This window comes from Hyperolius riggenbachi, chromosome 10 (genome assembly GCF_040937935.1).
Source record: "Hyperolius riggenbachi isolate aHypRig1 chromosome 10, aHypRig1.pri, whole genome shotgun sequence".
NCBI lineage: Eukaryota > Metazoa > Chordata > Amphibia > Anura > Hyperoliidae > Hyperolius > Hyperolius riggenbachi.
Window position 1 is genome coordinate 234,439,666 of NC_090655.1, and position 26,410 is coordinate 234,466,075.

General features: G+C 46.3%; 6 protein-coding genes across 6 annotated transcripts; 3 read left to right on the forward strand and 3 right to left on the reverse strand.

Annotated features, from left to right (window-relative positions):
• Positions 1 to 6,311: 6,311 nt before the first annotated feature.
• LOC137536927 (histone H3) lies at positions 6,312 to 6,739 on the reverse strand. Its single transcript, XM_068259100.1, has one exon. It carries the CDS (start codon positions 6,737 to 6,739, stop codon positions 6,329 to 6,331), a length of 411 nt encoding a protein of 136 aa, XP_068115201.1. The 3' UTR covers positions 6,312 to 6,328.
• Positions 6,740 to 9,029: 2,290 nt separating this feature from the next.
• LOC137536928 (histone H2B 1.1-like) lies at positions 9,030 to 9,413 on the reverse strand. Its single transcript, XM_068259101.1, has one exon. The coding sequence runs from the start codon at positions 9,411 to 9,413 to the stop codon at positions 9,030 to 9,032; it is 384 nt and encodes a 127-aa protein (XP_068115202.1).
• A 402-nt stretch (positions 9,414 to 9,815) lies between these two features.
• On the forward strand, positions 9,816 to 10,208 carry LOC137534869 (histone H2A type 2-B). The gene has a single exon (XM_068256552.1). It carries the CDS (start codon positions 9,816 to 9,818, stop codon positions 10,206 to 10,208), a length of 393 nt encoding a protein of 130 aa, XP_068112653.1.
• A 1,220-nt stretch (positions 10,209 to 11,428) lies between these two features.
• On the forward strand, positions 11,429 to 11,740 carry LOC137536929 (histone H4). Its single transcript, XM_068259102.1, has one exon. The coding sequence runs from the start codon at positions 11,429 to 11,431 to the stop codon at positions 11,738 to 11,740; it is 312 nt and encodes a 103-aa protein (XP_068115203.1).
• A 1,843-nt stretch (positions 11,741 to 13,583) lies between these two features.
• On the reverse strand, positions 13,584 to 13,895 carry LOC137536930 (histone H4). Its single transcript, XM_068259103.1, has one exon. The coding sequence runs from the start codon at positions 13,893 to 13,895 to the stop codon at positions 13,584 to 13,586; it is 312 nt and encodes a 103-aa protein (XP_068115204.1).
• A 2,637-nt stretch (positions 13,896 to 16,532) lies between these two features.
• Positions 16,533 to 16,844, forward strand: LOC137536931 (histone H4). The gene has a single exon (XM_068259104.1). The coding sequence runs from the start codon at positions 16,533 to 16,535 to the stop codon at positions 16,842 to 16,844; it is 312 nt and encodes a 103-aa protein (XP_068115205.1).
• The last annotated feature ends 9,566 nt before the right edge of the window (positions 16,845 to 26,410 follow it).

Genomic DNA, 26,410 nt, shown 5'->3' on the forward strand with positions numbered 1-26,410 from the left:
AAGGCAGATCCTCACCTCCCAGGCCTTAGCTATCTTGACACTGCCCATGGTGTGAATCCAATTGCTGCAAAACTGCCATATGGAATACAGGAGAAGTGGGCAACCATGGGTTCAAAGTACAAGAAAGAGAAAAAGGTTTCTTTCCCACCATTCTTCTACTTCTGTGACTTCATCAAGAACATTGCAGAAACCAAGAATGATCCAAGCTTCTTTTTCAATGAGTCAAACATCTCGGGTTCAAATTTCGCTAAAGACAAATTTGCTTTGAATAAACCCAGGAGTCACAGGGGTCCCGTGTCAGTTAAAAAGACTAATGTGCTACCTGATCCTGCTGATAACCCTGAAAGGGGCAGACAAGGAGATAAAACAGATAATCCCAATCGCCAATGTCCAATTCATAAGAAACCACATGCTCTTAAGAACTGCCATGGGTTCCGGAAAAAGCCATTGCAAGAACGCAGAGAAATTTTAAAGAAACTTGGGATTTGCTTTAAGTGCTGTGCTTCAACCGAACATCTTGCAAAAGAGTGTAAGGCTGAAATCAAATGCAAAGATTGTGGAAGCAACACCCATGTACAAGCGCTCCATCCACTTCAGCATACCTCTTCTTCTGCAGATTCTGATCCTGCCACAAATCATGGCGGGGAGAATGCAAACCAGACAGCAGACTCTACTTTAATTTCTTCTACATGCACTGAGGTTTGTGGAGAAGATCTTTGTGACAGGTCTTGTGCAAAGATATGCCTAGTCAGAGTGTATCCCAAGGGACAGCCTGAAAGAGCCATGAAACTATATACAATTCTGGATGATCAGAGCAATCACTCACTTGCTAAGTCACAATTCTTTGATTACTTCAGAGTTATAGGAGATTCCCTGCCATACACACTTGGCACATGTGGAGGTGTTTCAGAAGTGACAGGGAGAAGAGCTAATGGATTCATGATAGCTTCTCTTGATGGTACTATAGAACTGCCACTGCCTACCCTTGCTGAATGCAACCAGATTCCTTCCCACAGAGAAGAGATCCCTACACCTGAAGCTGCCTTTCATCATGCACATTTAAGAGCTGTCGCCAAACACTTACCACCACTTGATGAAAATGCAGAAATTCTTCTTTTGCTCGGCAGAGACATTCTAAGGGTGCATAAAGCACGCCAGCAAATAAATGGTTCCCATGATGCTCCGTATGCCCAGCGCCTTGATCTTGGCTGGGTTGTCATTGGAAATGTGTGTGTAAACAGAACGAAAAGAGCTACCAACATTTCTTCTTGCAAAACTTACATTCTACCTAATGGGCGCAAAACTCTTTTCGAACCATGTCCTTATCATTACAGTGTTAAGGAGAGATTCAACATCACCAGTGACAGTAAACCCATCTTCCATCACCAGGAAGATTGCATTGGTGACACAGTGTTCATTACAACTAGTAATGACGAAAAACCAGCACTTGCCATTGAAGACAAAGAGTTTCTCAAGATCATGGATAAGGAATTCACTCAAAACCAAGAAAACAGTTGGGTAGCCCCTCTACCCTTTCGTACACCTAGAGAGAGACTGCCAAACAACCGTCAGCAAGCAGTGTCCAGATTTGCTTCATTAAAACGTTCCTTTGAGAAGAAACCAGAGATGAAGAAACATTTTGTATCCTTTATGCAGAAGGTTTTAGAAAATGATCACGCTGAACCTGCTCCACCATTGAAGGAGGGAGAAGAATGCTGGTATCTTCCATCCTTTGGTGTGTACCACCCCCGCAAACCTAGTCAAATTAGAGTAGTATTTGACTCGAGTGCTCAATATGAAGGAGTCAGTTTGAACAATGTTCTTCTTACTGGGCCCAACTTGAACAACAGCCTTATAGGAGTGTTAATCCGATTCAGACAAGAGCTTATAGCAGTAATGGCTGACATCCAACAAATGTTTCACTGCTTCATTGTCCGTGAGCAGGACAGAAATTACCTTAGGTTTCTATGGCACAGAAACAATGACTTAAATGACAAGGTCATAGACTACCGCATGAAGGTGCATGTATTCGGGAACAGTCCTTCACCTTCAGTAGCAATCTACGGACTGAGAAGAACTGCCCAAGAAGGTGGACAAGAGTATGGAACTGATGCTCGTCATTTTGTGGAGAAAAACTTCTATGTGGATGATGGACTTAAATCTTTTCCTACAGATGAAGAAGCCATTGACCTTCTACGAAGAGTTCAAGAAATGTTGTCTGTGGCCAACCTCAGACTCCACAAGATCATCTCAAACAGTAACAAGGTAATGAAGGCCTTCCACAAAGATGACTATGCTATTAACCTAAAGAATCTTGACTTAGGGTCTGAAGACCTTCCCATGCAGCGCAGTCTTGGCTTGCTCTGGGATATCAAGCGAGATGCGTTCACTTTTCAAGTGTCAACTTGTGATAAGCCCTTTACAAAAAGGGGAGTCTTGTCGGTCGTCAACAGTATCTACGACCCTTTGGGATTTGTAGCTCCAGTGACAATCCGAGGAAAGTTTCTGTTGAGACAATTCACTTTGGAGAAGGTAGACTGGGACACTCCGCTACCCGATAATAAGCTGAAGGCATGGGAAACATGGAAGAATTCCTTAAAGGCACTGCAAAATCTCCAAATCCCACGCTGCTACACATCCATCTCCCTAGCTTCTGCTAAAAATAAAGAAATCCACATCTTTTCAGATGCATCTGTTGAGGCGATTGCAGCTGTAGCCTACCTTCGTCTTACTGGACTTGATAACAGACCTTCTGTGGGGTTTCTCCTTGGTAAGACTAAGCTAACACCAAGGTCTGGACACACTGTTCCAAGGCTTGAACTCTGTGCAGCTGTGTTAGCTGTAGAAATGGCAGAAACCATAAAGAGTGAAATGGACACTGTGATTGATTCCTTTGACTTCTACACTGACAGCAAGGTTGTGCTCGGGTACATACACAACCAAACCAGACGGTTCTATGTGTATGTCAGCAACAGAGTAGAACGTATCCGAAGGTTTTCCACACCACAACAATGGCATTACATTTCAACCAATCAGAACCCAGCAGACCATGGCACTAGAGCATTACCAGCAAATGAACTTGCAAAGTCAAACTGGCTACGGCCTCCAGATTTCCTACATGATAAATCTGAGTCCAGCACTACTGATGTTTTCAACTTAGTAGATTCTGAAGTTGACGAGGAAATCAGACCTGAAAGTATCACTCTTTATACTACCATACATCAGAAGAAAACACTTGGATCACACCACTTCCAGCGATTCTCCACATGGTCATCTATAACCCGTGTCATTGCACGCCTGAGACATATTGTTTGCTGCTTCAAGGGTAATTCTGGAATGCCACTCGAGTGCCGTGGTTGGCACATTTGTAAGAACCATCCCACCTTTGAAGAAATCTCTCATGCTGAAGAAATTATACTTCAATGTGTGCAACAGGAGAGCTACACAAAAGAGATCAACCTTATCATGGAAAATTGCAAGTTTCCCAAAAACAATCCTCTTCTAAAGTTAAATCCAATCATTGATGAACATGGGTTGTTACGTGTAGGAGGTCGGATTGGGAAAGCCAACCTTTCCAGCAAGGAGCAAAGTCCAGTCATTGTGCCTGGCAGTCACCATGTAGCTGTTCTTTTAGTTCGGCATTACCATGAACAAGTGAAGCACCAAGGCCGACAGTTTACTGAAGGTGTTGTCAGATCAGCAGGTTTGTGGATCACCGGAATGAAAAGATGCATTTCTTCAGTGCTTCACAAGTGTGTTAAGTGTCGTAGGTTGAGAGGAACTCACCATCATCAGCAAATGGCTGATCTCCCGATAGACAGACTGAGCACTGACCCACCTTTTACCTATGTCGGAGTGGATGTCTTTGGCCCATGGTCGGTCTGTGCACGCAAGACCCGTGGTGGCATGGCTAACAATAAACGATGGGCCGTACTGTTTACTTGCCTAAGTGTACGAGCCGTGCATATTGAGGTAATTGAGTCTATGGACTCCTCCTGTTTCATCAATGCTCTTCGAAGATTTTTCGCCATTAGAGGTCCTGCCAAGCAACTCAGGTCTGACTGTGGAACCAACTTTGTTGGAGCCTGCAAGGAACTACAACTGGATAATTTCTTCAAAAACAGTGGATGTTCATGGGTTTTTAACCCCCCTCACTCTTCCCACATGGGAGGTTCCTGGGAACGCATTATCGGAATTACAAGGCGAATCTTAAATTCCATGTTGTTAGACTCAGGACGACTTACCCACGAGACATTGACTACTCTACTAGCTGAAGTTTCTGCAATAATTAATGCAAGACCACTAGTACCCGTGTCCTCAGATCCAGATTCTCCAACAATATTAACTCCTGCAACACTTCTCACTCAGAAGGTTGGCAACATCCCACTACCACCCGTGGACTTGGACTGCTCTAACATTCACAGACGTCAGTGGAAGCAGGTTCAACATCTGGCAAATGTATTCTGGAGCCGTTGGAGGAAGGAATATCTGCATACTCTTCAGAGCCGCCATAAATGGCAAGAGACTAAGCCAAATCTTCAAGAAGGAGACCTTGTGCTACTGAGAGATAAAGACGTTTCTCGCAATGACTGGCCAACTGGACTTATTGTCAAAGCCATTCCCAGTGAAGATGGGAAGGTGAGGAAGGTCGAAGTCAAGATTACCAAAGGAGGTACAACTAAAATCTTCTTCAGACCTGTTACTGAGGTGGTGTTGCTACTACCTCATGAAGAACACTCTTCAGGTCAAGGCAAGAACTGAAACTCCTGGAAACTGTTTATCCCTTGGATTACAATTGTGAGTCAGATGAGGTTTGACATATTGTGGCCTCCCTGACTTGAAGATGGGTTGTGTTACAAGAACTTTGTCAAGAAAACCTACTGAGACTTACTCAAGCAAAGTTTGTTATGTTTATTGCTGTTTGCTTTCTTTTACAGGTTTTTTAAGGACAAGTTTGTTGAACTATGGACTTAACATTAGACTAATGTTGCTATAATATTAGTGAAATCTAAAGATTTCAGGCGGGGAGTGTTGTGTCCCACATACATGGACTTGTGTTATGATGTTCATCAGCTAAGTTTGCCTGTAGCTAGTTTGTTCCTCTCCCTTCCCTGTAGTTTTGTTCCACCCATGTAGCCACTCCTCCCATAGTCAGTATCTCTTCAGACAAGTATCTGTAAGCATGTGCTGCATCTTCTCTCTGTACCTGGTAAAGCTACTTCGTTTTGACCTATGGAATTTGTCACTGTAAGATCTACACTGCAAGATTAAACCTCTTCAAGATCTTCATCTGTGTCGTCCATTGAGTCGCCTATCTGTGGATACTGCCCTTATGTAAGTTATTGCCATTCCACTGGGACTTGGGACAGTCTAGGGATCAGTAATTACATAGCCACAGCAGCTGAAACAGAATAACCACTACTTGCACCTCTGACTCTGTAGTTGCCATGGGCAGGTTTTGGTGCACCGTATCAATTGCTATGTATAGAGTGCTTGGGGGGCCCCATTGTAAAACTTGCATCGGGGCCCACAGCTCCTTAGCTACGCCACTGCATGTATAGCATATGATTGCAGCATGTGGGTATTGTGTGCAAACAAACATTTCTGCTCTCTGCTCGTCCCTCCTCCCATCTCTGTCCACTCCCTGCCCTCTGTCCATCTTCTCCCCTTCTCTGTGTGTCCACCCCCCTCCCCTTCTCCTGTCCTGCTAGTCATTTCACCCCCGAATGCTTCATTAGTAAAATGATCCGAGATTCGGATCAAAGATCCGGATCTCTTCAATGATCCGATTCGAATCATCCGGATCATTGAAAAGATCCGAACTTCCCATCTCTACTATGGCGGTGCCCTTTTCATCCACTAGCCGCTGGCGTCCTTTTGAGCTAGGGGACTCAACCAGTCACTGTGCACCTCTTTGCTTGCGCTCCTTCTTATTGCTTGGAGCATTCTAGGCATGCACATTGCGCAGTAGCAATTTTTGCTTGTGCAATATACTCCTGGCAGAGGAAGCAGAATAGAGAAGGCACAGGGCATGCCATAGGAAGGAGGGGGAGTAAGGGACCAGGTAGACTTCGGGGGGGGGGGGGGGGGGTGTCAATAGAAAAAAAAAAATATATATATATATATATGCCTATTCACTTCTAGCTACAGCCCTGCAGAGGTATTAATCCTGTACATTTGCTCGGTATCCTACAGGCAGAATATTGTTACTGTACTCTACAGAACAGCTGCTCTGGTGGTGACAGCAGCACACAACAGCTCTGTATGGAGAATGTGGGGGTGGCTCTGAAAAGAGCCTTTGTGTTGTGGGTGAGAATGTGTGACGCGCTTATGCCCTCTCGCCGCGGATCCTGCGGGCCAGCTGGATGTCTTTGGGCATGATGGTGACCCTCTTGGCGTGGATGGCGCACAGGTTGGTGTCCTCGAAGAGCCCCACCAGATAAGCCTCGCTGGCCTCCTGCAGAGCCATGACGGCCGAGCTCTGGAAGCGCAGGTCGGTCTTGAAGTCCTGGGCGATCTCCCGCACCAGGCGCTGGAAGGGCAGCTTGCGGATCAGCAGCTCGGTGGATTTCTGGTAGCGGCGGATCTCTCGGAGAGCCACTGTACCGGGCCGGTAGCGGTGAGGCTTCTTCACTCCTCCGGTGGCCGGGGCGCTCTTCCGGGCGGCTTTGGTGGCCAGCTGCTTGCGGGGAGCTTTCCCTCCGGTGGACTTGCGGGCGGTCTGCTTGGTTCTGGCCATCGCTCAATCAGCTGATTCTACTCACAGGCGAGAATAGACTAAAGAAAATGGCCGGGTAGAGCCTTTTTATACTAGTGTTGTCCGGATCATGAACGATTCGGATCTTTGATCCGAATCTATTTTATGAGTCGATCATCCGAATCATCAAAATGAGTGATTCGGATCGCAAAAAGGGCGGGGCAAGGAGCGACACGCCCCCTCTCAGCGGGTAGCAGCGGGGTCCTGGAAGCAGAGCAGAGATGGATGCTCTGTTGGAGGGGACTCAGGGGAGCCAGCCTTGCAGGGACAGGTAGAGGGGACATGGGTGCCACTGCCACTGCCAGATATGTGTAGAGCAGCACACATACTGGCTATATAACGTGCTGCTCATTACAGGCTGGCTGTTCCGTAGTTGTGCACAGTGAACAAATTGGAAACTTTTGGCTCAGCTCAGCACAGCTCAGTAACTTTGCAGGCACTGTGATTGCAGCGCAATATGATCCTCCTCCTGCACTCGCTCTAAACAGCTGCACTTATCTTCTGGGAATGCTTTCTTTCACTGTGCGACCTTTTCTTTCAAAGTGTACAGATGAACATATAGGTGAAATATATGTAAAACATATGATTGCAGCATGTGGGTATTGTGTGCAAACAAACATTTCTGCTCTCTGCTCGTCCCTCCTCCCTTCTCTGTCCACTCCCTGCCCTCTGTCCATCTTCTCCCCTTCTCTGTGTGTCCACCCCCCTCTCCTTCTCTTGTCCACAGACCTGTCCTGCTAGTCATTTCACCCCCGAATGCTTCTGGTAGTAAAATGATCCGAGATTCGGATCAAAGATCCGGATCTCTTCAATGATCCGATTCGAATCATCCGGATCATTGAAAAGATCCGAACTTCCCATCTCTATTTTATACATCAATAGGCTGAATCCCACACCACACCCTCTGCACACGGTGCGCAGAGAACCAATTGTCTATTACCTTATAGAACTTGTACTACGTCTAACGTCTTACTACATGAGTTCCAATCACTGATTGGCTGCACATAATAACCACGCCCAGAGCAGCCAATGACTGAACGGGACATGCTATACATTATCCCCTAAGGCCCACACCACGCCCCCTGCATGCTGATATGCCTGTTATACAACATTCTGTCTTCTGATTGGCCAGGCTGATCGAATATGTTATTTGATTGGCAAATGGAGAACGTTGGCTAAATGTCCCGCCATAATATTGCTTTGTTAGAGAAGCTGCCTGGTTAAATCTTATTTATGGAATATTCTTCAATACAACAATTAATAGTCCACTTACGGCGGGGAGTTATAGTGGGAGGAGTAATAATTCTCCTCGCTCCACACACGGACCGATCTAACCGAGCTGAGCGTTCTAGAACTCCGGGGGGCTCTAGTCGGATGTTTTGCCGGAGTGCCCGGATTTCCCAGCAGATCAGATATCTGGATGGTTTGGCGGCGACCCATCAGTTATCACGTTCACCGACATTCCTTTATGTTATGTTCTTGTATTTAAATATCAAAGTCCTAAGTAATACTTTTAATGGAAAATGTGCTGAAAACGGTAATTTCTATATATGTTGCTGGCTGAGGGGCTGCGCTTTAAACAGATACATTTATTTCTTAACATCCGCCGTACATACATGCCGTTACATTGTATTGCTGTTCTGGTTAGAGAAATTAACGCTTTCCAGTACGCCGGCTAGGACGCTGCTGAACAAGCCCGCCAGCTGAACAGACTTGTCAGGACAGATTCTATAAATTAATGAACAAGTTCTGTCCCTGGCCAGTGCGTCCGCATTATACCAGAAAGCTCCATACGGACTATCTGCTTCTCTGAATAAAGTGCGGCATAAACAACCGGGGCAATCCAGATCTATGCCCGGAAACTTAGTCGTATAAGGAGAGAACTGTGTGCTGTATGCTTCAGCAGACTACTGAATTTCCAGGTATCCAGATTCCATAGGTCTCTTAATAAACGTGTGCGGCTGATGACTGCTGAAATAACACTGCAGGATAAACCTACTGCTCAACGGAGTACAGAGTCCGACTTAACTATTAAAACATTTTCCGTTCCCACATTTATGTAATTAATAAAGCCATGCGGCTGGATGTGTTCGATATCCTCAAGAGCGGGAACTCCCCCTCCCTGCAAAAGCTATGGGTGAACAATTATAATGTATTGTCACTACAGCACATAAGGAAGGAATGGCATAAACCAGCTCCTTAATGAACGAGTGGGTGGCTCTTAAAAGAGCCTTTGGGTTATTATGCTCGGTATGGGGCCCTGCTGGGCAGTTTACTTGGCGCTGGTGTACTTGGTGACGGCCTTGGTGCCCTCGGACACGGCGTGCTTGGCCAGCTCTCCCGGCAGCAGCAGGCGGACAGCGGTCTGGATCTCCCGGGAGGTGATGGTGGAGCGCTTGTTGTAATGAGCCAGGCGGGAAGCTTCCCCGGCGATGCGCTCGAAGATGTCATTGACGAAGGAGTTCATGATGCTCATGGCCTTGGAGGAGATGCCGGTGTCTGGGTGCACCTGCTTCAGCACCTTGTACACGTAGATGGCGTAGCTCTCCTTCCTGGTCTTCCTGCGCTTCTTGCCGTCCTTCTTCTGAGTCTTGCTCACCACTTTCTTAGAGCCCTTCTTGGGCGCCGGGGCGGACTTGGCTGGTTCAGGCGCCATGCTGATTCTCAGTAATTCTGCAGAGTGCGGAGACACAATGAGGAGCAGCGCCGCCTCCCCTCCTTATATAGGCGGCCTATGCTAATCAGGCTGCAGCACTTCTCTCTACACTATTGGGCAGCGTCACTGGCTGATGATTTCCTTCCCTCTCACTGGCTGGAGAAGCGCCGTGTGCAAAACACATTACTGAGAACCTGAAGATAATCATATTGGCTGATTCAGCTCAGAGGAACGCCCAGAGTTTGCTGATTGGTGGAAAGCAGGACCTGCATTCCATTGGTTGAGTTGAATAGCAGCCAATCAGGTGGCAGCGCGGGGCGGGCTGCAGAGTATATAGGGCAGGAGGAGGGGCGGGTTTGGTTAATTTCGTGTTTGAGAGTTATCTGTATTCCTGAAGTTATCATGTCCGGAAGAGGCAAACAAGGCGGCAAGGCTCGTGCCAAGGCCAAGACTCGCTCCTCCCGGGCCGGGCTGCAGTTCCCAGTCGGCCGTGTTCACCGTCTGCTGAGGAAGGGCAACTATGCGGAGCGGGTGGGGGCCGGAGCTCCGGTCTATCTGGCCGCAGTGCTGGAGTATCTGACCGCTGAGATCCTGGAGCTGGCTGGCAACGCCGCCCGGGACAACAAGAAGACCCGCATCATCCCCCGCCACCTGCAGCTGGCCGTGCGCAACGACGAGGAGCTCAACAAGCTGCTGGGTGGGGTGACCATCGCCCAGGGGGGCGTCCTGCCCAACATCCAGGCCGTGCTGCTGCCCAAGAAGACCGAGAGCCACAAGGCCGCCAAGAGCAAGTAATTCCCTGCAGCAGCAGCTGGACCCACACACAGTACAGAACCCAAAGGCTCTTTTCAGAGCCACCCACACTGTCTACACAGAGCATGGATATACGTACGCCAGTGTTAGTTTGTATATTGATTAGCATGGGTACATTTCGGTGTCTGGCTGCTGCATTAGGCAGGATCAGTAAATCTCCCGCTGCTCTGGAGAGGCGCTCAATCTTTCCCTGGTCGCTGCTTCCATTTTCGGCAGAAACACCGCCAGTGTTTGTCTAGCCGCCCTTTGTACTTATCCCAGCCTCAATTCACGGTTACTGGCAGAGATATACTGACAGTCCCGTGACATGTTCTCTGTAGTGCTGGATAAACATGCCAGTGCTACATACAGAACATGGTAGTGCATTACTCTGTGACCAGGATATGAATTGGATTGTGCGTCCATCTTATGAGTAGTGGGTGGCGTGGCTATGTATCAGTGCTACAGATATGATTGGTACAATACTGTGTTCTGTTAGGAGATCAAGTGTTACCGCTGCTCACGCCTATTGTACAGTTAGTTAAATGTAGGGAAAAAAACGAAATTGTTTCTCTTCTATGCTCCAGCAGTTACAAAACATTCTACTGTCTGCCTGAAGTCTGCAATGAAGGCAGAATAATAATCAGCGATCGGCCACAATAACTGGCAGCTGAAATAGCTCTGATGAGAGATTGATCTACAAAACATTTCGTATCTTGAAAATCGGCACTTACGAAACCACTACAGCTCTTTTGGAGAAGAAAAAGGAAAATTCCTATTTTCGCTCCACCCCTTCACTGCAGTCTCCCATTAGGTCCGCTTGCTTTACAAAGACAGAAGAAACGTCATACAGATTTATATAGCACAATAATATAACGAGACAGATGGACCGTTATCATTATTTAGCACAGTTAGTTATTACCGATATTTAAATTCTGCAGTGGAGGAACTATTTTCTGAAAATACAGTTTCTGATTACACATCTACATATATAATTGTTGCTAAAAGGCAAATAAACTAATCAGTGACCATTTACTGCTGAAGTACAACTAATTAAAGATGTAGAAGAGTATAGAATATTTAAACAACATTACAAATCTGCCTGTGGCTCCGCCCTCTTCTGTGCAGTCTCCCCTCAGGTCCGCTCAGACTGTATAAGATGAGAGGAGGCGGCGACAATAATCAGTGTGTCTCTACACCGGAGAAGAAGCAGCGTCGTAATTATGTCTGGCCGAGGAAAGGGTGGGAAGGGACTCGGGAAAGGAGGCGCCAAGCGGCACAGGAAGGTGCTCCGGGATAACATCCAGGGCATCACTAAGCCCGCCATCCGCCGCCTGGCCCGCAGAGGGGGTGTCAAGCGCATCTCCGGCCTCATCTATGAGGAGACCCGCGGAGTGCTGAAGGTTTTCCTGGAGAACGTCATCCGGGACGCCGTCACCTACACCGAGCACGCCAAGAGGAAGACGGTCACCGCCATGGATGTGGTGTACGCCCTCAAGCGCCAGGGCCGCACCCTCTACGGCTTCGGGGGCTAAGCGAGACTCTTCTTCCTATATCTATATCAAAAGGTCCTTTTCAGGGCCACCCACTTTCTCTATAAAAGTGCTGTCATATCACCGCAGTGTAGCGAGCAGTCGGGCAAGCTGCGCACTACAATCTATCGGGCTTTCAATAAAATTGCTGGAGGCGCAACATTGAGCGGTGTGGTAACTGCTGCTTTAATATTCCTCATCCCCCCCCCCCCCCCGTTCATCCTACCGATCACCGGCTGCTTCTATTAGTCGTCAGGCTGTGCACGGGTAGAGGTGACGTCACGCAGGCAGAATGTATGATGCTAGCAATGCAGGAACATGTTGATATAGCGGCCGCTGAAAGATCTATGATGGAAGCCCCGGCGGTAAAACTATTCACGTAGGGTTTTTGTTTATTTGAGTTGCACATCGTGTCCGATTAATTCTGGGAGTTCATAGTTTGTGGGGATCGCAGAAATGGCGGGAAAGACCGCACGTGGGAGATTTGAAATGAATTCAAATGCCTTTCGTTCATAAGAGTGCCTGAGGATTCCTCCCATCTGCTCCTCCGGCATCACGGTGCTGTGAGAGCTATGCGATGGGGAAACAGCGGATGCGAGTTAGAAAAAGAGGTCCTTTCATTTTAACGTAAACCATAACAATTCCTGAGTGTATTCTCCTTTCCGCACATAATAGACGCAGAATGTGTTATCACACAAATCACTGTGTAGTAAGTCTAAATATCACCCTAGAAAGACCACAAAACGGGTTTCCATTTCCTCTATACATTCGGAGGGAGGCATGGAAACCGCGGGAGAATATTTAATGTATATCAACAAATCATAAACTGTTCTGCCTCCACCAATCACAGTTGCAAAAGCTTCTCTATTTATATAAGCGCCGATATATTATGTAGTGATGCTGAGTATACTGTTGTTTTGCCACTAACTGTCCATCAGAGGGGCTCACAATCTAGTCTCTACCAGTCATATGTATGACTGCCAAGGTCGCCCACAGTATTAGAGGTGCGAGATGGGAAACAGTTGATTAACGATTATTTACTACTATTCATAGCATCTATAGAAGTGATTATTACTAGCAAAGGACCAATAAATATGCCTGGGATGAAGCACGTGGAGCGTCACCAAGAAAACAATATTAACATGCATAAAGCTCTTTAGCAGACAGTGTGGGTGGCTCTGACTGCTCACTACACTGAGGCGACATGACAGCACTCTTATATTCACAAAAGGATGAGAATGCGGCACATTCACCGATGTAAAAAAAACATTTATCTTTCAAGCATCGCTTATTTCCATAAAAGGTCACGTTTCCTAGTCACGAGCAGCTTACATTTCTGTATCTCTGCTGTGCTCAAACTTCAGTAATCAACGGCGTGGAATTATCGGGTCACCCCGGAACTCCCTTCACACATGGAGACTGTGGCCCAGCGCCCATAGGAGAACACAACCCACCAACCCCGGCAGTAGCTTCTTTAATCCCTCAAGCCACCAAACATCCCCACCAAAACTGCCAGGCAATGGCATAGGATCTCTTCCCCCCCCCCCCCCCCCGAAAAACATCATTGTGTATCTCATACTGACCCCAGATGTAACAGCTCATTATGTTACATTGTATAACTGTTCAATCAATCCCCTCTCCTCCTTGCTCAGCACACATACATGTATTAATATTTAATAGCAATGCCGCCGTGCATTAAATATTTAAACACACCTTCCGTATAAATATGAAATTGTAATTAATTTGAGGAGTTCAACATATTCCCATAGCGCTTTCTATAGAAACAGTGGGTGGCCCTGAAAAGGGCCTTTTTGTATTAGTTGTTAGAATCAGAGAAGCGAGGAGTTTAGCCCCCGAAGCCGTAGAGGGTGCGGCCCTGGCGCTTGAGGGCGTACACCACATCCATGGCGGTGACCGTCTTCCTCTTGGCGTGCTCGGTGTAGGTGACGGCGTCCCGGATGACGTTCTCCAGGAAAACCTTCAGCACTCCGCGGGTCTCCTCATAGATGAGGCCGGAGATGCGCTTGACACCCCCTCTGCGGGCCAGGCGGCGGATGGCGGGCTTAGTGATGCCCTGGATGTTATCCCGGAGCACCTTCCTGTGCCGCTTGGCGCCTCCTTTCCCGAGTCCCTTCCCGCCCTTTCCTCGGCCAGACATGACTGCGATATTGTTTCTTCTCTGCTACTAGAGACGAACTGATCTCTGTGCTGCCGCCTCCTCTCCTCTTATACAGTCTGGGCGGACCTGAGGGGAGACTGCACTGAAGAAGGCGGAGCCACAGGCAGATTTGGAATGTTGTTTAAATATACTCTTTTCTGCATCTTTTCATTATATGTACTTATGCAGTAGATAGATGGTCAATATGTAGCTTTTTGTCGTTTAGCTGCAGTAATACGTGTACATTTGTACTGCTCAGACACTGTATTTGCAGAAAATCGTTACTCCACTGCAAAATGTAAATACCAGTATGTAGTTTTATAACTAACTGCTAAATGATAATTACGGTCGATTTGTTTCTCAAGGATTACATTATTTTTGCATGATAAATCTCTACAATATCTTCTATGTCCTTGTAAACATGCGGACCTAATAGGGGACTGCTGTGAAGGGGTGGAGCGAAGGGGCTTTTTCCCTTCTCGAAAGGAGCTGTAATGATTTCTTATCAGAGGCGTGTGGTTTTGTATTGACAGCTCGCTGTAGTGCTGCCGACTTCCATCATTCATTTCTGTTAATCCAGACGTCAGTCGCTGTGGCCGATTGCTGATCATTATGGTCTTCTAGTTCATGCAGTAAAATATCTGTCATGTAGCTGCTAGGGCCATAAATAGATATGGCAATATAGTACTGTGTTTTTCTACATTCAATTGTATCTGTGTAGACGGTGGTAGCAGCTGCAACGATAGAACAGGGACAGAAAACATGCATAGCACTGATCACCATCGACGGATCTGACAGGAGGCGCTCACAATCATTCCTATTCCAGTCACCAGTGGTGATTGTATGGAGTGCATTGCAGGAAGATGTTGGTAACGGCTGATGAAGGATTGAGGAGAAATAGATTCTTGGAAATATAGGAACATTCTTATATTTGGAAGCTGTATAACCGGCTCGGTCATTCGGAATGGGAACAGAGATGGAACGATGCTGGGAAGGAGGAAGTAAAAGTGACGGCGGAAGCGGTTTCCTGTATGGTATTTTCGCAGGATTTATAGGAGTGGCGCAAATCCATTCCTGACTGACAGAATAATTCTGGGATTATATAGTTGGTAGGGAGGATCTTTAAAATTGCTGGAAAGGCGGTTAACTATGCGCGGGATCAGCGTGGGTGCTGGCCCACACTGTCTACACAGAGCTGATATATATGCTGCATAATCTGCTGAGCGTTCTATACCTGCAGCTAGGTGGTCTTGCTCAGATCTTTCTGTAGTGATCTGTAGAATAAGTGCAAAGATTTTTGTGCTGGCGCGTATCGGTATTCTGCGGTTCACACAAGGAAAGATTTTTTGCTTCACAGACATGACCTTTTTCTAATAGTCGTCTCCCCAGTACAAGAACGAAAGGCGATAAATCTGATTAGCAATAGCTGATATCTTCGAATATCCCGCGCATAGTTAACCGCCTTTCCAGCAATTTTAAAGATCCTCCCTACCAACTATATAATCCCAGAATTATTCTGTCAGGCAGGAATGGATTTGCGCCACACTCCTATAAATCCTGCGAAAATACCATACAGGAAACCGCTTCCGCCGTCACTTTTACTTCCTCCTTCCCAGCATCGTTCCATCTCCGTTCCCATTCCGAATGACCGAGCCGGTTATACAGCTTCCAAATATAAGAATTTTCCTATATTTCCAATAATCTATTTCTCCTCAATCTTTCATCAACCGTTACCAACATCTTCCTGCAATGCACTCCCCATACAATCACCACTGGTGACTGGAATAGGAATGATTGTGAGCGCCTCCTGTCAGATCCGTCGATGGTGATCAGTGCTATGCATGTTTTCTGTCCCTGTTATATCGTTGCAGCTGCTACCACCGTCTACACAGATACAACTGAATGTAGAAAAACACTACTATATTGCCATATCTATTTATGGCCCTAGCAGCTACATGACAGATATTTTACTGCATGAACTAGAAGACCATAATGATCAGCAATCGGCCACAGCGACTGACGTCTGGATTAACAGAAATGAATGATGAGAGATTAATCTCCAAATTGTCATTTCATTTTTGTGGAAGTCGGCAGCACTACAGCGAGCTGTCAATACAAAACCACACGCCTCTGATAAGAAATCATTACAGCTCCTTTCGAGAAGGGAAAAAGCCCCTTCGCTCCACCCCTTCACTGCAGTCTCCTATTAGGTCCGCATGTTTACAAGGACATAGAAGATATTGTAGAGATTTATCATGCAAAAATAATGTAATCCTTGAGAAACAAATCGACCGTAATTATCATTTAGCAGTTAGTTATAAAACTACATACTGGTATTTACATTTTGCAGTGGAGTAACGATTTTCTGCAAATACAGTGTCTGAGCAGTACAAATGTACACGTATTACTGCAGCTAAACGACAAAAAGCTACATATTGACCATCTATCTACTGCATAAGTACATATAATGAAAAGATGCAGAAAAGAGTATATTTAAACAACATTCAAAATCTGCCTGTGGCTCCGCCTTCTTCAGTGCAGTCTCCCCTCAGGTCCGCCCAGACTGTATAAGAGGAGAGGAGGCGGCAGCACAGATCAATTCATTTCTAGTAGCAGAGAAGAAACAATATCGCAGTCATGTCTGGCCGAGGAAAGGGCGGGAAGGGACTCGGGAAAGGAGGCGCCAAGCGGCACAGGAAGGTGCTCCGGGATAACATCCAGGGCATCACTAAGCCCGCCATCCGCCGCCTGGCCCGCAGAGGGGGTGTCAAGCGCATCTCCGGCCTCATCTATGAGGAGACCCGCGGAGTGCTGAAGGTTTTCCTGGAGAACGTCATCCGGGACGCCGTCACCTACACCGAGCACGCCAAGAGGAAGACGGTCACCGCCATGGATGTGGTGTACGCCCTCAAGCGCCAGGGGCGCACCCTCTACGGCTTCGGAGGCTAAACTCCTCGCTTCCCTGATTCTGACTAAAACAAAAAGGCCCTTTTCAGGGCCACCCACTGTTTCTATATAAAGCGCTATGGGAATATGTTGAACTCAAATTTACAATTTCATATTTATACGGAAGGTGTGTATAAATATGTAATGCACGGCGGCATTGCTATTAAATATTATAATACATATATGTGCTGAGCAAGGAGAGGGGGTGATTGAACAGAACAGTGTTATACAATATAACATAATGAGCTGTTACATCTAAGGTCAGTATGAGCTACACAATGTAACATAATGAGCTGTTACATCTGAGGTCAGTATGAGATATACAATATAACATAATGAGCTGTTACATCTGAGGTCAGTATGAGATACACAATGTAACATAATGAGCTGTTACATCTGGGGTCAGTATGAGATACACAATGTAACATAATGAGCTGTTACATCTGAGGTCAGTATCAGATACACAATGTAACATAATGCGCTGTTACATCTGGGGTCAGTATGAGATATACAAAATAACATAATGAGCTGTTACATCTGAGGTCAGTATGAGATATACAATATAACATAATGAGCTGTTACATCTGAGGTCAGTATGAGATACACAATGTAACATAATGAGCTGTTACATCTGAGGTCAGTATGAGATACACAATGTAACATAATGAGCTGTTACATCTGAGGTCAGTATGAGATACACAAGATAACATAATGAGCTGTTACATCTGAGGGTCAGTATGAGATACACAATGTAACATAATGAGCTGTTACATCTGAGGTCAGTATGAGATACACAATGTAACATAATGCGCTGTTACATCTGGGGTCAGTATGAGATACACAATGTAATCATGTTGTTCCGGTGGGATCCTATGCCTGGCGGGTTTTGGTGGGATGTTTGGTGGCTTGAGGGATTAAAGAAGCTACTGCCGGGGTTGGTGGGTTGTGTTCTCCTATGGGCGCTGGGCCACAGTCTCCATGTGTGAAGGGAGTTCCGAGGTGACCCGATAATTCCACGCCGTTGATTACTAAAGTTTGAGCACAGCAGAGATTAAGGAAAATTGGATACTTACCTGCCGGTAATTTTTCCTTTCCAGATGTATCCATGGCAGCACGATAGGGTTAAGTCCCGCCCACTTCACCCCTATAGGACCAATAGTGAATAAATTAAATCCCTAGAGCGTCCCTCCCCAGTCTTGTAACTCGGAATCACCGAATCTAGGGAGGGAGCCTCGTGCTGCCATGGATACATCTGGAAAGGGAAAATTACCGCAGGTAAGTATCCAATTTTCTTATTCCATATGTCTCCATGGCAGCACGATAGGGGACATAACTAGTCAAATAAAAACATCGGGAGGGATGAGGTGCAATTCAGAAGTTTTAATTAGATCTATACATTATTTACAGCATTATATTCAATACACTTGCACCAAAATGTACAGAGGAGTTCGCTGCTGGGTCTACTCTGTAATGCCTCATGAATGTGTTTAGAGAGCTCCAATTGCTGCCTGGCAAATTTTCTCTGGTGACACTTTTGCAAAAGCTGCCCATGAGGCTGCCATGCCCCTAGTTGAGTGGGCACGGACCTGCTCTGGTGGCACTAATCCACTCATTTTGTAAGCCTCCTGGATAGTCTTAACTAGCCAGTTTGCTATTGTTCTAGATGATGCTGAAAGTCCTTTTCTATATCCTGATGGAATTATAAAAAAGTCTCTCCGATTTCCTGATAGCTGCCGTTCTTGAAATATACTCTTTCAAGACGGTGCCCACATCTAACGGATGAGGGGATGTTCTATCCTCCTGCCAGAAAGTAGGTAAAGTCCAGTCCTGGTTAAAATGATACAGGGATGCAACTTTTGGAACGAAGTGCTGAATTGGCCTAAGGACCACCCTGTCTGGAAAGAATGTTAAAGATGGTTCTTCTATACCTAAGGCCTGGAGTTCTGACACCCGCCCTAGCCGATGAGATAGCTACTAGGAATACAGCTTTGTAAGATAGATGTAATAAATCACAGTCTACTAGTGGTGTGAATGGTGCCTCTGCTAGAACCTTCAGCACAAGAGGTAGATCCCATTTAGGAAAAATCGTCTTTGTGGGGGGCCTTTGTTTCATTACCCCTCGAAGGAACTGTATAACTAAGGGGTGCAGGGCCCACCTAAAGTCGGTGAGTGCAGATAAAGCCGAGACCTGAACTTTTAAAGTGTGATAGCCCAGGCCTTTATCCACACCTGTCTGTAGGAACTGTTGTACCTCCTTTACCTTTGGTTTAAATGGATCGAGTTGTAGTTGATTCATGAAGGGTATAATTTTCTCCCAGATGTTCTGATAGGATAATCTAGTTGACGGCTTCCTGGCCTTCAATATTGTGTCAATAACTGATTCTGTGAAGCCTAGGGGTTTCAAGTTTCTCCCTTTCAATGTCCACACTGTTAACTCCAGTCTGCCTGGGTCTGGATGCATGATCGGACCTTGGTGTAGAAGGTCTTGGCATTGCGGCAATCTCAGAGGTTCCCCTGATTTCAAATGCCATAGTAGCGGGAACCAAGGCCTCCTCGGCCAGAAGGGAATTACTGCTATCAGCGTGACTGACTCTCTTATTAACCTTAGAAGCAGGTGGTGGATCAACGGGATTGGGGGAAACACATATCCCACCTTGAAATTCCAGTCCGCTAATAGAGCATCCGTCGCTATTGCCTCTCTGGACTGCCATCTGGACATAAAGGTCTTGCATTTTGTGTTTTCTGATGTCGCCATTAAATCCACCTCCGGCGTAGCTATCCGACTGCAGATCATCTGAAAGATGTTGTCGTTGAGGGTCCACTCGTTGTTGTCTAAACGGTTTCTGCTGAGGTAGTCTGCCTCCGTGTTCTCCGGACCCGGAATATAGGCTGCTGAAAGGCTTAGGAGATAGTTCTCTGCTAGATTGAATATTGGAGCCACTTCCTGAAGAAGAGTCCTGGATCTTGTTCCGCCCTGTTTGGATACGTATGCCACCGCTGTACGGTTGTCCATGCGTAGTAACACTCGCTTGTCTCTGAGGAAGGGCTTGAATTTCTGAAGGACTAGGTATGCTGCCCTGATCTCCAGGATGTTGGCCGGGAGAGTCGAATCTTTCTGTTTCCAGACACCTTGTACAACCTGTCCTAACAGGTGCCCTCCCCAACCTCACTGACTGGCATCTGTAGTCACAATGATTGGAGACGGTTGGCAAATTAGTAACGGGGTCGACAGATTCGCCCTTTCTGTCCACCAAAGCAGACTGTTCCTCATCTGATGCGTTATTAATATATCCTGTGTTAATCTCCTGCTGTACCACTGATTCAGGAATCCTGTTTGCCATTCTCTGCAGTGCCATTGGGCCCATCTGACCATTGGGATTGTCGAGGTCATTGACCCGAGAAGACTTAAACACTGTGTCGCTGTTGTTGTTGATAAACATATCATATTGCGTACCTTTAGAATGAGCCTTTCTTGCTTCTCTGGCGGAAGGCTTATGATATTTGCCTGAGTCTGGAACAAAGCACCTAAAAATACGATCTGTTTTGTTGGTGTTAGCTGACTCTTCCTGGCATTGATCTTCCAACCGGACATCTCCAAATGATGTAGCAAAATCTGCCTCTGTAACAGTAGCTGTTGCCTGTCCTGGCCCAACAGTAGTAAATCGTCGAGGTAGTGGAATAACCTGAGTCCCTTTATTCGTAGAACTTCTACCAACGACAATAGGATCTTTGAGAAAGTTCTCGGTGCGGTACAGATGCCAAATGGCAGGCAACGGAACTGAAAGTGGCGGTTTCCGACCGCAAACCTCAGGAACTTCTGGTAGTGGGTATGAATCATGACGTGAAGATAGGCGTCCTCTAGGTCTATCGAGAGGGCCCAGTCGTTCTTCATGATTACGTTTGTGATAGTTTGTAGGGTCTCCATTTTGTATTTTTTCAGACTGATATGTCTGTTCAATCTTCGTAGGTCCATTACCGGACGTAAATCTCCTGATTTCTTCTTTACAAAGAACAGGGGTGAGTAGACACCCCTGCCCCTTTCTTTTTGAGGAACCTGTATGATTGCTTTCTTGTCTAGTAGCTCCTGAATGTAGTCCATCAAGACCTTTCTTTTCTCCTGAGATCCTGGAATTTTTGTGACTCTGAACATCTGTGGGGGTCTTGTTGTAAACCTCCACCGATGCCCTATCTTTATTGTCTGTATGACCCAAGGATCCTTGATGCCCTCCGCCCAGACATCCCCAAAGGCCTGAAGTCTCCCGCCAACTGGAGATGTCAGGGCGGTCTGAACATCAAAACGACTTCTGCTGGTTGGAACCCTGGCTGGTCTTTTTTTGCTTATTGAGTCTTTGCAGAGTTGATTGCGAGCTTTGCCAGTTCCGTCTAAAGCCTCCAGTTGGCCTGTAACCTGTAGTGGATCTAAATCTGCTTTGCTGATAAGTAGGTCTCTGTGTGTGGTTCGGCTTTCTGCCCTTGCGATCTTGGGGAATCATCCCTGACCTTCCTCCTGTTATCCTCTTGATGGCAGTATCTAGTTCTTGGCCGAACAGATTCTTCCCGTCATAAGGAATCTTGCACCAGTCCTGTCTAGATACCTGATCGGCAGACCAGTGCTTCAGCCATAGGGCCCGTTTAGAAACCACAGAATGTAGCATTGATCTGGAGGAACACCGGAGAACGTCAACCGCTGCTTCGCCGATAAAATCGGCAGTAAGCTTAAAGTCATCCAATGCTGCAATAATTACTTCTCTATCTGTGTCAGCTCTTAAGGCATCCTCAATGTTCTGAGTCCAGCCTCTTAAGGCCTCAGCCACTGCCGTGAGCGCGACCGCTGGCTTGCAGGTAGAGATGAGCCGAAATTTTCGAAATTTCGAACTGCTTTTATTACGAATGCGAAATTTAACATTACGACCCAAATTCGTAATTTCGTAATTAATTTTCAAATCGTAATTTACAATTTCGTAATCGAAATTTCACTTCCGTAATGACGAATTTCGTGTCTCCAACCGAAATTTTACTGTTTCAGGTTTGTAAGGGTTTCTATCCCTCTAGATGCCTAAAATGAATAGCACAGCCAGTCCTCCTCCTCCTCCTCCTCCTCCCTCCTCCTCCTCCTCCTCCTCCTCCTCCTCCTCCTCCTCCTCCTCCCTCCTCCTCTCTCTCTCTCTCTCTCTCTCTCTCTCTCTCTCTCTCTCTCTCTCTCTCTCTCTCTCTCTCTCTCTCTCTCTCTCTCTCTCTCTCTCTCTCTCTCTCTCTCTCTCTCTCTCTCTCTCTCTCTCTCTCTCTCTCTCCAGAGATCTGTAGTATTTCAAAACATACTCACATTCATGACATGTCCAGGGACAAACCCAGGCCAACCACATGGAAGACAGCTATGCTCACCACCATACCACCAAACACACACTAAATAGACTGCTAACCTAAATCTTACTTGTAGACAGTCATATGAGACACATGCTGGGTGCAGGGCTTTGTGATTGGACCATGGACCATGCGATAGAGTGAGGTGCAAAAATGAAATCATGCCTAGCAGAGGATGGTTTCACAATGCTAAATGCTAGGCTGGCTGTGGTGCAATTGGTTAGTGTGTCTGGCTGGTAACAGCAAGGTTACAGGTTCGATTCCATCCAGGCATGTCTTTTCCTTTTGAGTTCAACAGTTGTCCAAACACCGAGCACAAAGTTTTGCATGCGTAAAGTTTTACGCACGCAAAATACCCCATGGGGTTCAATGGCGCAGCGCGCGCACGCAAAAGGAAAAGACATGCCTGGATGGAATCAAACCTTGCTGTTACCAGCCAGACACACTAACCAATTGCACCACAGCCAGGCTAGCTGTGACCTAACTCTACATGGCTATCTGGGGCTCTGTTGGCTCTGTTTGGACAACTGTTGAACGCAAAAGGAAAAGACATGCCTGGATGGAATCGAACCTGTAACCTTGCTGTTACCAGCCAGACGCACTAACCAATTGCACCACAGCCAGGCTAGCTGTGACCTAACTCTACATGGCTATCTGGGGCTCTGTTGGCTCTGTTTGGACAACTGTTGAACGCAAAAGGAAAAGACATGCCTGGATGGAATCGAACCTGTAACCTTGCTGTTACTAGCCAGACGCACTAACCAATTGCACCACAGCCAGGCTAGCAGTGACCTAACTCTACATGGCTATCTGGGGCTCTGTTGACTCTGTTTGGACAACTGTTGAACGCAAAAGGAAAAGACATGCCTGGATGGAATCGAACCTGTAACCTTGCTGTTACTAGCCAGGCGCACTAACCAATTGCACCACAGCCAGGCTAGCAGTGACCTAACTCTACATGGCTATCTGGGGCTCTGTTGACTCTGTTTGGACAACTGTTGAACGCAAAAGGAAAAGACATGCCTGGATGGAATTGAACCTGTAACCTTGCTGTTACCAGCCAGACACACTAACCAATTGCACCACAGCCAGCCTAGCATTTAGCACTGTGAAACCATCCTCTGCTAGGCATGATTTCATTTTTGCACCTCACTCTATCGCATGGTCCAATCACAAAGCCCTGCACCCAGCATGTGTCTCATATGACTGTCTACAAGTAAGATTTAGGTTAGCAGTCTATTTAGTGTGTGTTTGGTGGTATGGTGGTGAGCATAGCTGTCTTCCATGTGGTTGGCCTGGGTTTGATCCCTGGACATGTCATGAATGTGAGTATGGTTTTGAAATACTACAGATCTCTGAGAGAGAGAGAGAGAGAGAGAGAGAGAGAGAGAGAGAGAGAGAGAGAGAGGGAGGGAGGAGGAGGAGGAGGAGGAGGAGGAGGGCTGGCTGTGCTATTCATTTTAGGCATCTAGAGGGATAGAAACCCTTACAAACCTGAAACAGTAAAATTTCGGTTGAAGACACGAAATTCGTCATTACGGGAGTGAAATTTCGATTACGAAGGCATCTAGAGGGATAGAAACCTTTGCAAACTTTAAAATACTAAATTTCGTAATCGTAATTACGAAAATCTGCGTAATTTGCGAAAATTACGAAATTTCGATTACTGCTAAAATCGTAATTGTAGTAATTTCGCGAAATTTCGGAAATTCGTAATTAGGTCATTACCCCCTGAAGATAAATAAGACGATTTACATGTTACCGCTGGGAAAACTAATCCAAAAACATGGCCTGACATACCACTGCTATGCAGACGACACTCAACTATATCTTTCCTTCAAGCCTGGTGTGACAGACCCAACTCTAACTATAAACGCCTGCTTACGTGAACTACAGCAATGGATGAATGACAACTGGCTGAAACTAAATGCAGACAAAACTGAAGTCCTTCTGATAGGAGGGCAGAGCATGATAACAAAACAACTTAACTTGCAGTCTTCACCACTGGGAATAGGAGGCACGGATCTGCGCAGCTCTGATCATGTGCGTAGCCTGGGAGTTCTAATTGATTGGGATTTAAAGTTCAGAACTCAAATCTCTGCTGTGGTGAAATCATCCTATTTTCACCTGAAGAACATTGCAAAAATCAAGCACCTCATACCCCCAGAAGATCTGCCAACCTTAGTCCACGCCTTCATCACATCCCGACTGGACTACTGCAATGCTCTCTACACTGGCCTTCCAAAAAAGGTCTTGTACCGACTACAGCTGATACAGAATACTGCTGCCAGACTGCTAACCAACCAACCCCGTCACTGCCACATAACGCCAGTCCTGCACTCCCTTCACTGGCTACCTATAGAATGGAGGGTCCTATTCAAGATCGGCCTACTGACATTTAAATCCCTGAATAATTTAGGCCCTGGATACATGAAAGATATGTTGCAGCTGCGTAGCAATCCCCCGCATTCTCAGATCAACAGGTTCTAATAATCTAGTCATACCCAGAGTCCACTTGGAAACTTTTGGTCCCAGAGCCTTCTGTCATGCTGCCCCTACGTTTTGGAACTCCTTACCTCAACAGATCAGGACAGCTCCATCCCTGGACGTGTTTAAATCCAGACTGAAAACCCACCTGTTCAGTTTGGCATTTGCAGAAATATAACTTTTGTTGTGTGAATACTTCATCCTACTAATTACTGAATCTGAGAGAGCCTAAGCGCTTTGAGTCCTATGGGAGAAAAGCGCTATAGAAATGTTATTGTATTGTATTGTATTGTATTGTATTTTAAGTTCTGAGTCTATTTTCCTTTCTAATGGATCCGTGAATGACACAGAGTTTTCACGTGGTAATGTTACATGTCTGGCTAAGGACATGATGGATGCGTCCACTCTGGGGGCTTCATCTAATACAGCCGTTTTGTCTTCCTCTAGCGGGTATAGTTTGTTCAACTTATTTGCTAAAGACGGCTTCTTATCAACCTTTTTCCATTCTTCTAAAATAATATCATTAATATTATTTATAAACGGGAAAGTCTTAATGCTCTTATTAAGATGTGAGTAATATTCCTTCTGTGCTTGTGCAGAGGTACTTGGGGCTTCCTCGTCTTGCCATTCCATGGCATCTCTTACTGATTTAATGTACGGTTGTACTAAACTAAAGTCAAATCCAACCGGTGGTTGGTCCGGCTCAGCTTTCACATTAGTTGGTATGGCGGTATGTGTACCCGTATCCATATTCTGAGTACTTGGATGAGAGGGTAAGGTAGCTATATACTGGTTCATGGACTCCTGAACTGCTTGTTTAATCATATGAGCAATGTCCATTGGTCGTTCGGGTTCCCTTGCCATAGAGTCAAAGCATGCCTTGCATACTAGTTAGCCAGTCATGACTCTACTGCCACAGGCCCAGCATTTCTTCCTAGAAGGTGAAGGTGACATTCTACGTCTAGGTGATCCAAGATTTTCCCCTCCTTTTGAAGAAGAGCATCTACTGGATCGGGAACGAGAGCGAGAGCGGGATCTAGAGGACGATCTTCTCCTTGGGGTAGATTTCCTCCTGGGAGAATATCCCTCAGATTGACCTCTGTAAGGCTCCGCCTGGTCTAAGCCCCGCACTTGCTCCTGAATCAGGCTGTAACATAAATAAACAGCCTATTAGTAAGCACTCTTTTACAAATTAAACAAGACAGGCCACTTACTACCTGCTTCCTACCTCAGGCCATCCAACTGGTCACTATCAGGCAAGGACTCCATTGTACAGCAATCCTGCCGCAAAACACAGAGCATACAATTAGTTTGCTCGGTATGAACAAAATGCATGCCCCTCCAGCGCTCCCCATCAAAACTTTTCCTTACCCTTAGAATGAATTATTGCTTCCAAGAGGTCTGTACACTGTCTGCGCTGTACTCTGGACAGAAGCCAGGCAGTACTGACAGCCAGCTCTTTAAATATCCTACCTCCGCTCCCTCAACCAATGAGAAGCGAAGGGGGAGGCGTCCCACTCGGCAGCTGCCCAGTGACCAATCCAGTCACCGCCACCGGCGGCGGCGGAAATGACATCACAGAGCACGGAAGTCCGGATGGAACGCACGCCAGAGCATGGATCATAGCAGGGAAGAGCGCCAGTGAGCCGCAAATCAACCTCAAAGAGGTAAGGAGTCAGCCACAGCGGCGCATTGCGCCATGCCTACAATAAACTTGTAGT

Coding starts and splice junctions, on each gene's coding strand:
- LOC137536927 (XM_068259100.1), bottom strand. CDS start 6,739: ATGGCCAGAACCAAGCAGACCGCCCGCAAGTCCACCGGAGGGAAAGCT.
- LOC137536928 (XM_068259101.1), bottom strand. CDS start 9,413: ATGGCGCCTGAACCAGCCAAGTCCGCCCCGGCGCCCAAGAAGGGCTCT.
- LOC137534869 (XM_068256552.1), top strand. CDS start 9,816: ATGTCCGGAAGAGGCAAACAAGGCGGCAAGGCTCGTGCCAAGGCCAAG.
- LOC137536929 (XM_068259102.1), top strand. CDS start 11,429: ATGTCTGGCCGAGGAAAGGGTGGGAAGGGACTCGGGAAAGGAGGCGCC.
- LOC137536930 (XM_068259103.1), bottom strand. CDS start 13,895: ATGTCTGGCCGAGGAAAGGGCGGGAAGGGACTCGGGAAAGGAGGCGCC.
- LOC137536931 (XM_068259104.1), top strand. CDS start 16,533: ATGTCTGGCCGAGGAAAGGGCGGGAAGGGACTCGGGAAAGGAGGCGCC.